Source organism: Octopus sinensis, linkage group LG1 (assembly GCF_006345805.1).
Source record: "Octopus sinensis linkage group LG1, ASM634580v1, whole genome shotgun sequence".
Classification (NCBI taxonomy): Eukaryota; Metazoa; Mollusca; class Cephalopoda; order Octopoda; family Octopodidae; genus Octopus; species Octopus sinensis.
Window position 1 is genome coordinate 80,353,567 of NC_042997.1, and position 12,486 is coordinate 80,366,052.

At 33.7% G+C, this 12,486-nt stretch overlaps 1 protein-coding gene across 18 annotated transcripts in view; it reads right to left on the minus strand.

Annotated features, from left to right (window-relative positions):
- The window catches only part of LOC115209152 (polypeptide N-acetylgalactosaminyltransferase 1), a 612,460-nt gene that overhangs the window by 172,936 nt on the left and 427,038 nt on the right, over window positions 1–12,486 (minus strand). For 8 of the 18 annotated variants that reach the window (XM_036502255.1, XM_036502216.1, XM_029777444.2 and 5 more), the window contains 2 exons: window positions 8,441–8,449; window positions 413–442 (listed from right to left, as the gene is read on the minus strand). The exons of 3 other annotated variants lie outside the window; for them this stretch is intronic. In XM_036502255.1, the coding sequence (XP_036358148.1) occupies window positions 413–442; window positions 8,441–8,449 (39 nt within the window). The remainder of the gene's footprint in view (window positions 1–412; window positions 443–8,440; window positions 8,450–12,486) is intronic. 7 more of the 18 variants (XM_029777460.2, XM_029777437.2, XM_029777426.2 and 4 more) reach the window with 4 other exon arrangements.

The window sequence follows — 12,486 nt, forward strand, 5'->3', positions numbered from 1 at the left end:
TGGGAATGGTAGTCACACCTATACTGCATATCCTTGCAATTTTAAAGTTTTATATTTGGAAAACTTTTCAGTTTCTGATTAAAATTTTTTTTGTTATTACTTTTTTTCCTTAAAATAAAATCAAGAGTTGCTTCATTTCCATATATCAAAATTTTTAAAACAACCAAAATATTCCACATCTCCATAACTTACTCAAAAATATTAACTAAACACAGAATGTATAACTAAAACACAAAGATAAAAAAAAAACAAATTGCACCAATACAATTTGAAATTTAAAAATAAAAACAAAAAAAAAAATGCACTAATATCCAGACTTTATATACATGGATGTATTAAAATATTCCCCAAAAAATTTTCCAAGCATTTTACTTATTTCTTTTAGTACCAGTATAAATGAATTTCGGCTTACCTCTTTTTAACAACTTACGTTCAGTCTTATCTTATGACCAAGGAGGTAAAAAAAAAAAAATGCCAATTTAAATAAAATTGTGCAACAAAAATAATAATAATAATAAAAACCCAAAAAGACAACAGTAAACATATATGGGAAAAACATCATATGGTGAGAATACACACATACCAATATATTAAAGATACTTTTTTTGTTTGTTTGTTTCTTCTGTAAAGCTATGCTTTACAAATAGATTTGCTGACATGCATTCACAGAGAGAGAAAACAGTGATATACAATGATATTGGGAGAGTGGGGTCAGGGGGGGGGGTGATCCAGCTGAAGAACACAATACTGAAAATCAATAACTCTTATGGAAAAAGGTAAATAAATGTCTTTGAATTGGTGAACAACCATATGTTAGAACTCTGTTCCATCTAGCTATGGTTACATTCTTACAAAATATAAAAGCTGTATTCTCAACAGGAAATTTTCATATCTATTTATATGAATATTTATGTGTGTGTTTCAGCATATATATAATATATACACTCTCACATACATGTATACGTACTGACTATTATGCTAAAAGATAGTGAGAAAACTGTTATTTTTTTGCCTAATATATCACATACAGGTTGGGACAATTAGTTATTACACCAAACATTCAACAAAGCACAAAAAAAGTTGTTTCAAATCTATACTGCTACCCAGTAAAATTTAACATTGACAGTTAGGAAAGAAAAAAGTGTACATGCATGTTATTAACTAGGGTGAAGACTATGGATAGACAATAAAAATACCTACAGTGCACATCTAATCTAATTGGCTTGATATGACAACAAACTAGAGAAGGGTAGGGATCATGAGAAAATAACAGGGGTAGTACAATATGTAATAGGGAGAAGAGAGTGTGTGGCAGGGTAAGAGTCAAAGTAATGAACATATAATTTAGAAATATATATATATATATGAACACATAGGGAAAATATCCTCTAAAATACAAAATCAAATGAATAAAAAAATACATATAATCTTTACGAAATTTAAGAGAATATAAATACATTTTTATCTGTACACAAAATAAATTCTCTTTGAAAGTATGTCAAAATTTCTAAAAGGTTGTGTAGCACATCTAAAAATACCAAATACCAGATTACTATTTATAACTAGGGATTAAATGTAACTATAGAAACAGCAGAGATTAATTGCAAGCAGAATCAGTAGCCTAAAACATGAGTTAGTATTAATATCATACAAGAAGAAAGGAAATATATATTTCTTAAACTATTAAACTTTCAAAGTGTCTACCACAATCAATCCAGGTAGTGAGTCGTTTCACCAACTAATTGATCTATTTATTTGAAATAAAAGGCTCGTTAGTATTTTAAAATATCAATAATTTATTTCTTGTTATTGTTTTATAATATTATATTGAACATTAAAATCCACCAATATCCCCAAAGAAGAAGAAAACTACAGTGACAACTAATGCAAAAAATTAAAAACTTAACAAAACAAAACAAAAATTAAAGCAAGCAAAACAAAAATAAGAAGCAAGACATAAAACATCTGAGAAGGGATGCAACAATCCTGTCGATAATATTGATTTCTTCCTTAAGTACAAAGGGAAAAGTGAATATAGTTAACTGAACTGACCCCAGCTTCTTAACAGTACTATTTTATTGACTCTAGACAGATGAAAGACACAGCTGATGTCAAAAAGCCTTGAACTCCAATTGTGGTGACATGCTGATAATGCTAATCCACCCCATACTTACAGGCTACTATTCTAAATGAAAAGCTATCTTAAAAGATATTTGGATTTTGCAGCAGTGTTCAGTGAAAACTGACATTTTAAACTAGCAAAATACTGAATAGATTTTTGAAAACAATTGCTTGCAGCCTGAGTGTAGTTAAAGAAAGGTAATGATCCAGGAAGATGAGTCATAACCAGTTCCAGCGAGTGGATGTGGTTATTCAGACTATGGCACTAATGCTCTTTGGAAAGTATGGAACTCATAATATTCAATTCATTCTCAGGAGTCAATGAGAAAAATAAACCATCAATAGATATCACGAATTATAAGAAGTCAAGCAGAAAATGCAAGAATTTCATTTATAAAAAAAAAATTGAAATTTAATTGAAATAAACAAGCTTATTAGTATTACTATATTTACATTTTATAAATACACCAATGTTAATAACTACCAAAATTGAAAAAAATAAAACAAAACAAAAACTTCAAGTCAAGTAATACAGAATGAATGGCACAGAGAGGAGAGGAAAAAGAGTAGAAAAGATAAGGAGACAGTGGGGAGATACACACACACAGAGATATAGTAGGTATGAAGTTGGAAGACAAAAAAGGGACACAAAACCAGTCCAACTGGGCATCTTTCCAAGTATGATTATGCACATAAAAATGCAAATCAAATGCATGTGTGTATATATATATATATATATATATATATATATGCAAGTGTGTGCATGTACATATATATATATATATATATACACACATACAAAATATACATACACATTAGTGTTTGTGTGTATATATGTATATATATATATGTATATATATATATATATATATTATTGGTGAATTGAAGAAATGGAGCTGAACGCAAACTTTTGATTAATCTACTACAAGATTATTCATCTTTCTATTTCACATAATATATATATATATATATATATATACATACACACACACCTGAATTCAATTGTGTCATGTGAAATCTTGGGCAAGTGTCTACTGTAATAGCCTCAGACTAATTATAAACACACACTCACTAGCTCTATGTTATTAGACAACTAGTTAACTAAATTGATTGTTTGATTAATATTTCGGCTAATCAATAAAACAGCTAGGTTTTTGAAAGTTCTTTCTTCACTATTTCATGACCTTATGAATGACATGCCTTCTCTGTTAGTCTGCTGCAGAAAGATCTGAAGCTGTCTTTGAGTAGAGAGGGCATATCATTGATGAGGTTGCAAATGACAATGAGAGGTCTTTGATGAACCTAGTTGACTGATTGACTGGATGGGTAATCAAACATTTGATGAGTTAATTAACTGGTTAAGTATGTGTTTAATAAGAAGTGAAATAGAACCAGTGTGTTTATTTGTTATTGGTATAATGACCCTCTCAAGATACAAGAAAACCTCTTTCAACTCACGTATTCACACCAAATGAAATGTATACTTGTGCATCTGTACGTATACATCTATGCATATATACTCAAACACACACACCTATAAATACATACATACATATAACATATATATACATACACATATGTAAAGGGATGGTTGTATGGTTAAGAAGTTTGTTTGTCCACCACTTGGCTTCTACAGTGTAAAGCTTACACAAGTGTTGTCTACTATATCCCTACACTGACAAAGTCTTGTGAGGAGACTTAGTAGAGGGGAAAACAGAAGACATGTATGGATGTGTGTCTGTTTATGTCTGCAATCACTTGCACAAAAACACTGCAAATTGGTGTCAGTTTGTCTTGCCAACAAACTGTATGGCACTTTGTGCTTTCAAAGCTGTGTGGAGTACAGGGAAGGGCTAATATAAGGGAAGTGTTCTACTTATGTAAGCATGGAAAACTGAAAGCAAAATGAATGAATATACTCACATGCACATAGATAGGTATATACATGAGTGTGGCTTCTTGAGCAAGACACTTTGTTTCATGTTGCTCCAGTTCACTCAGCTGTAGAAATGATTTGCGATGTCACTGATGGCAAGTTGTATCGGCCTCTGCCTTTCTTTTGGATAACATCGGTGACATGGAAAGGGGAGGCTGGCATGCATGGGTGACTGCTGGTCTTCCATAAACAATCTTGCCCAAATTTGTGCTTTGGAGTATAACTTATTAGATGCGATCCCATGGTTGTTCTTGACCAAGGTGGGTCTTTACCCATTTTTAATACATATACGACATGCACACACACACACACACATTTCACATATACCCTTATATATGAGGGGAAGTAAAAAATTATCAGCACTTTCACTATAACATATCTTTATTATTGTCACATTGCCCTCTGTGCATGCATGCTTATAGTTGGTACTATTGTGGTCACGTGATCGGAGTTTGAGCCCGATAACACTATTTTTCTTTCTGGTTTTACAGTGTAAGCATGACTGCTCCACTAGCAATGTGCACCAAAGAAGAACAAAGAGCAGTGATCTGATTTCTCTGGTTGGAAAGGGTGTCAAGGGCTGAAATTAATTGGAGGCTTTTAGCACAATACAGGGACAGTTCACTACTGCATAAAAGTGTGTATGGGTGGATTAAGAAGCTTAAAAGTGGCTGGGCAAGAGTGATGCACAAAGATGGAGCAGGACGCCTGTCGACTTTCACCACTGATGAGAAGATTCAGCAAGCTCAAGAGATAGTAATGGTGAACCGATGAGTTATCATTGATGAGGTTGCTCATTCTCTGCAGATTAGACATGATTCTGCCTTTCAAATCATCTACGATGAGCTTGGCTTCTATAAAGTCTGTGCAAAATGGGTGCCAAGAGAGCTTACTGCAGGGCATAAGTGCAAACGTCTTGAGGTCTGCCAAAGTTTACTCAATTGCTACAACAATGAGAGTGAGGAACTTTTGAGCAGAATAGTCACAAGAGATGAAACATGGGTCCATCATTATGAAGCAGAATCCAAAAGAGGGAGTATGGAGTGGAAACATCCTGGCTCTCCAGTAACAAAGAAATTCAAGACAGTCTTCCACGGAAAAGGTGATGCTAACCTGTTTTTGAGTCTCAAAAGGGCCTATACTGGAAGACTACTGGAAAAGTGTAAGATACAGTGCTTTGCTGGCCAACAAACTGAAGCCAGCAATTTGCGCCAAACACCAAAGCCTGTTGTTGAAGAAAGTTTTGTTGTTGTATGACAGTGCACGCCCACACACGGCTGCTCAGACCGTTGAAACCATTAATCAATTGGGTTCTGAAGTGCTGGAACGCTCTGCCTACAGCCCAGATCTCGCCCCTTCTGACTATCATATCTTTGGACAGCTCAAAGATGGTTTACAAGGTCATCGATTTCCTATAGATGAAGATTCAAAGGAAGTGGTGCACAAATGGTTGCATGACCAACTGAAAACATTCTTCTTCGAAGGAATATGCAAGCTTGTGGACCAATGGACCAAGTACATTGAAAAGGGAAGAGAACATGTAGAAAAATGATATACTTGTTTATTCCCTGCTCTGGTGTAAATACATTGAAAAAACAAGAGTACATAAAATTTTTGACTCTCCCTTGTCTATCCATAAATGTACATACATAAGTATACATGCATATACATATATACATACACAAGCATACAACTATGCAATATATGTATGTATGCAGTCTCTAGTGGTGGTCTGCACTTAGCTAAGTCCTGTGCATGTGAACTTTTTCCAGCACTCTCTATCTGACCTGGGAGGGCCTGTACCTTCCCCTGTCACCATTTAGTAGATTACTGGAAGTACCATGACTAGACTTGGGATGAATACCCGAGTGGTTTCCTGTTGCCTTCTCCAGGCAGATAGGATTTGCACTTAGAATATACAGAGTCAGAAGCTTAAAGCATTTCTGCTGATGTACCAACAATTCTGCTACTCTCCCACCCACAGAGCAACATGAAATGAAATATTTTGCTCAAGAACACAACATACTACCTAGTCCAGGAATCAAACCGATGATCTAACCGTTGTGAGTGCGACACCCTAACCACTAGGCCACACACCTTCACATACATCTATCCATATGTACATACACACACACACACATATGCATACACATACACATATGCATATCTTTTGAACAAATATATAAAAATTTACATGCATATATGCATGTTCCAAGTTGTAGGCATGTTCCAAGTTTTGCACCCACAGTGAAATTTTGGATAGGAGTACAAGTTTTCAAGAAGATCAAAAACTATTTGACATCTGAATTTCTTTCTTTTTATCTTCTGACAGTATCTTGCATAATCCAAAGTATGGAAACAGATATTCAAAAAATTTTGCTGATTTGAGAGAGAAATAATAAACACAAAGTACTGATATCAAGTAGTAGATTTGTGTGAAGAAATAAAAAAAAATATGCAGGTTCTACTAGTAAATATTAAAAAAAAATAGTGCAAGTATGTTTTCCTTTATATAATTTTTGTGTAGTTCTTGTGCATTTTTGTGACACTTGGCTTGAACCATCATCTGAATTGTTAGGACGTAACAAATGTGAGTGAATCAACATTTGCAAGCTTACTGAATTCTTTTTGAAGCAATTCATCCAAAACAGTGAATTCATGCATACATTTTAGATATCATACCTTGAAATGGATGGGTACCACTGCTAGCATGCACATGTTTGTGTATGCATGCACACACAAATATTCATACATATCAACATCATTACTTTAATGCCTACTTTTTCATGGGTCAAATGAAAGTACATTGGGGCAGAATTATCTATAGCCAGATGTCCTTCCTGATGCCAATCCCAAAGTGAGACAGTAACCTCTCAGTTTATCAATCAACAACCCAGACATGGTTCATGGAGAACTGGATACAAATAGTATCATTTGATTGGGTCTTTTATTTACAATGATTGCATAATATATCAAAACATGTTAAGAAGCCTGGATATACTTTTATATTGTACTGCAAGCAAATGATACTATCTGTATGAATAGTGACACTATTGTTTATAACTAGTGAACAAGCATAATGCTGAGAGCCAACACGAACTCTCACATACATACCCTTCCCCTACATACACACACTCTGAATGAGCTACTCCAAAAGCTTTGGTCACTTGAGAGCTTTAGTAAAAGATTTGTCCAAGGTGCTGTACAGAGAGACACTTGTCCAAGGAGACATACATGCATATGTATCCACATATATATGTGTCTGTGTGTGTACCTTACATAAACATATATATGCACAGCACATAAACACACTCACACACGCATGCATATAGACACACAATCTAGTCTCATCCCAACCTTGCATTGCAGAGTAACACACAGACATTCCAAACACTATTGATCTCTTTCTCATCTCATAACCTAACTTCTACACAACTGTAAATGTCTCTATACCTATTTGTTATCTCACCACTGCTTCATCATAATTAATATACTTTTAATATACATGTACCTCCATACTACATAGTTCATTGTTAATCAAAACAATATATATTTTAGGCACAACGCATTCCTTCAATGCTTTGATGTACTATCAAAAGCACAAAACACTCAAATTAAGCTATTCACTAAGGTGCTAACTTAATTTACAATTGTATTATATAGCAACTAAGTATTCTATGCCATTGATTAGGAAAGAAAACAATGTACGTCACTTTGAGGAGTGGTTGACAAACTGAAATCTTTCTCTTTTTCCCATGCATTAAAAGCACAGAAAGGATGCATTCACATTCACACACTGCTAGGCTTTGTAATATTTAAATTTCAGTTCTTCCAATTGATACTGTGTTGTGCATAAAATATATATTAATAATTGCCCATCAAAAATCTTAATATGCAAATTAAACTTTTTAACAGTTGTTAGACTAATTCATTAGTTTTATAGAACAGTTAAATATTCTGTGCCATGGATTAAGAAAGGGAACCAGGAATGTTTTCTCAAGTAGTCATTGACAAATCATGAAACAGTCTGCCAAGAAACTCCTTGCTTTTTTCTTCTACACATCAAAGCACAGACGGAATGTACTTCCTTAGTTCTACAATAAGTAAAATTTGTAATACTTAAATACACACACAGAGTCCTTGAGCAATAATTATTTGAAGGGTTCACAAGACACAACTAAGCTAAAGGAGAATACAGAAGAAAGAGGAAGTACAATAGTAAGGAACGAAACAGAGAAGAGGAAAAGAAGGAGTATAGTAAATGAACACAAATAGCAAGGTAAAGTAAAATTATTAGGCAGAGGAAGATGCTGTGATAATAACTGAAGTGAACTGCCCTCTTAGTGAAAAACTGTAAAAACATGGCCTGCATGCAATACATACTTTGCAACACTGAAAGAAAAAAAACAAAGAAAAAAAAGAAGACTTTAAGAGGGTAAGACCACAAATCTATGATCAACATAATTTGCAAGCTAGCAAGTTCCAATGACAATAACTTAGATTAAGGAAACAATTTTACTCTCTCTTATTTTTACATACATACTCATTCACACACATTTATATATATATATAAAAAAAAGGTTATAATCAACCATACACATATACACATATGTATATTGAATTGGCTAAAAGTTCTAAATACTTCAAGATATAAGTAATGAATAAGGTATGCTATTGGTAATTTTACCAGAAAATATTAATCACAGATTAACACACAACACACACTTAGATGTGTTTTCTAATACTTTTACAATTCATAGGCAAGTAGTTTAATTGCATAGCATAAACACTTTACTCTGTTTAATAAGTGAAAATACAGTACAAGTAAAATCTCTTTTCAAATATGATCTATAATTTATGACAATCTATTTTACAAAATTCAAATTAAACCTTTAAATACACAACACCCACACACATGTGCATTTATATAATTGCTATATTTGCGCACATGCACATGTAATTTTTAGTAGATACATTTTACAAAAAAATGATTGTTTAGATTTATTTTACCATACATGGTGGATATGATATCTAAGAATTATTAAGAAAGGAAATAAGGCCTATTTTATCTTATTTGTGAGGCACAAACTAATATTAGTACTGAGTTGTCTTCCAGTGATAACCATTCAATGTTGTCTAAGAAAACACTACAGCACCTCTCCTCACAGTACATAAACTCACTTTCTTTTATGAATTTCAGACTATTAATTACTTCACATTGTGTATTTTTTGAAAAGCTTAAGTTGACTTGTGTAAGAAATTCATCATTTAAAACAGTATAACATTGAACTAGGTACTGTAAAGATTTTAGGCTGTACTAACACTGTATGATTGGAAGGTAGACCTAATTCATTTAACACTGCCCTTGGTAGCAAGTCTTTAGCAGAGTCCACTCTATTATAAACATTTATGCTAGATCTCTGAAGTGTTTCTCCCAACTGTTGCAATGCAGAAGCTTTAATTCTTCTCATCTTTCTCACATGTTATCTAGTAAAGTTTTCTCCTGTGACTACTTCTGCAGCAGCAGGTCTTCTTTTGTCTAAATGCTAAATACAATTTACCTGAACATATTTTATCCAATGCTGCTTTCTGTAACTTTAATTCTAGCAAACAATACACACTCAGCATACTAAATGCTGTTCTAATATAGGAATGAATTTACTTTTATCAGGTTGTGAATGATAGGTTTGACCATTGTAGTTGAGAACACAGAAAAATAGAGAAATGCACGAGTCCTACGATTCATGACATCATTTACAATCCAATATGCTTTTACATGTGTTGTCTACAAGGACAATTTTCTTCCATGACTATTTCTACAGCATAAGGTCTTCCCATGTCTGAGTGCATTCAAGCACACACACGCATATTTATGTATCATACTTCTTTGCCACACACACACACTTGACCAATATGTTGATAATGAGATGTAATAAATGGAAATAGAGCAGAAGCCTGCCATATATAAACATTCATGTGGGAGATACAATATACTTAATAGCCAAAAGTATAATAGTTAATACCATATACATTGGAAGATGTACAAAAAATATTTGTAGAAAGTCATGGCAAACAGTAATATACAGATATTAATGTCATCTTTTTTTTTGTGATTCATTATAATTAAAAAGTTTTTTTTTATTCACTCGTTGGGTCTTGAAGAAAGGGCAGTGCCCATGGACTTTTCAAGCCCTCTGAGACTAGTGAGACTGACACCATTTATTGTTCCTTTGAACCTTTGTAAGTCAACATCTGCAGGAAAGACATGAGCAGGATGGGAATTCCTGAAAAGCAAGGGGTGGGGATAATGGTAAGTGTAGGGCTTAGATGGGGTTAGACACAACAAGAGTAACCAGAGGATAAGGAATGAGTAGTACATGGATGCCTAAGTAGGGATCACATAAATCCAGCCAACTCTGAGGGAGCAGAGTCTGTTTCAGAGTTAAAAGTAGAGAGAGAGAGAAAACCCATAGTGCATGCCAGAGTTGATGGAATGGTGTAGAAAAAGTGCTCTATCAATAGTGTGATCTTATGCAAAGCTACCAGTCCAAGAGGTGAAAGATGTTTGAAAGCTTTGCTTAGAGTGACACCATTGCTTTCACCAAATTCTTCCGAAGTATAGAACAAATTTACATAAAGATATTTTTTCTTTTTTATTTATATCTTTTTTTTTTTGCATACGTTGCATGTGTGTATATGCATATTCTTTATGTAGAACATTCAGCACATAATAAACATTTGGTTGTTCTCACTCCTTTATTGTGAATCACAATAATAGTGATTTCTGACAGAGGCACACAGTCATAAACTTTATGGACAAAATATAGTCAACTCGATCTATCCAATAATTTCATTGGTTTTATTTTATTGAGTCATGTAAAGAAAGTGATGCAAATTTGACCATGAAGGGATATGATCACAAAAACTAAGATAATGTACAGTGTGACATTCTATTTTGTTCCATGATCTACAAGTTCATTTGCAAGCTATTCATCACTGTTCTAATAATTATTTCTAATATATGCACATGACCAGAACAACTAAATGGATACTAGTGCTGCCTAAGCAGGTGGCCTCAATAAAAATGTCTCTAGTATAGGCACAAGGCCCAAAATGTTGGAGGAAGGGGTCAGTTGGCACCATTGGCTCCACTACTTAACTAGTACTTATCTCATCAACCCTTCAAGGATGAAATGCAAAGTTGACCTTGGTGGGTTTTGAATTCAAGAGAGTAAAGAACTGAAACAAATATTGCAAGGCATTTTTATGATGCTCAAACAATTCTGCTGATCTGTCCACCGCAGCACATATTCCCAAGGTACACTCATGATTTGGTGATGTCAATGTTTATCCTCCAATGGTTACCATAAATAATTTTCTAAATCCAACATCCAAGTGTATATAAACAATTAACAATTTCTGAAGTTTACAACTTTATGCATAACTTTATATTTTTTAAACTATTTCTATAAAAAATGAAAATTTCAACAAACATTTCACATTTTCTAAAACTAATATGTTTTCAATCAATTTGTTTCCATACAAGTATCTCTTACTGGAAATATGCTTTTGACCAATATATTTTTGATGAATGATACCAGATTCAGTTAGCCAGCCAGCCAGCCAGCCAGCCAGCCAGCCAGCCTGCCAGCCTGCCTGCCTGCCCGCCCGCCCGCCCGCCCGCCCGCCCGCCCGCCCGCCCGCCCGCCCGAAATATTTTTCTTTTTGTTTTTTATGCCTTGAGAGCCTACTTCGTTTTGGTATAAGCAAACTCTATAATTTTCTGAAAGGTTTTAAAGTAAATATGTTTGATCAAAAGTCTCAGATAGACAATCAATTAAAAAGATTTCATAATAACTCAAAAGAAATCTCTTAACATTTTATTCTTTGTATCTATGTATTATTTTTATGTATAACAGAGTAATGTATTACAATGTTGTCATTTAACCCTGGGGTATCATGAGTAGAAGACATCTATGACTAAAGATGCTCCAGTCAGGACCATCTCAACTATCTTTCAGAGAATGTACATCTTGGACAACTTTTATGTTCACTCATATCTTAATGTAAAAAGGTGTGACTTGAGTGAGATTTGGCAGCTTCTATTTTTAGCAGGGTGAGTGACCATATAGATATTCCCTTGTTTGTTAAAGGTCACAGATGCTGTGATCTTAAGGAAAACAATGGTTAACATATTTAGCTGGGGACCAATTTGTTTACATTTTGAATTTTTTTCTTTTAATTTTACAAACTGAATTATGTTGATGTAAACTAATACTTTCCATATTCCATGCTACATTTTAATTGCTTAATCATCCTACGTTACTGTTATTTACAAATCATTAAACTGAATTCAACACCCTCATGCAGTTAATCTTCTGATAATCATATTTAGAAAAGTAAAGGAAGCACTTGGGAGAAGATAATTG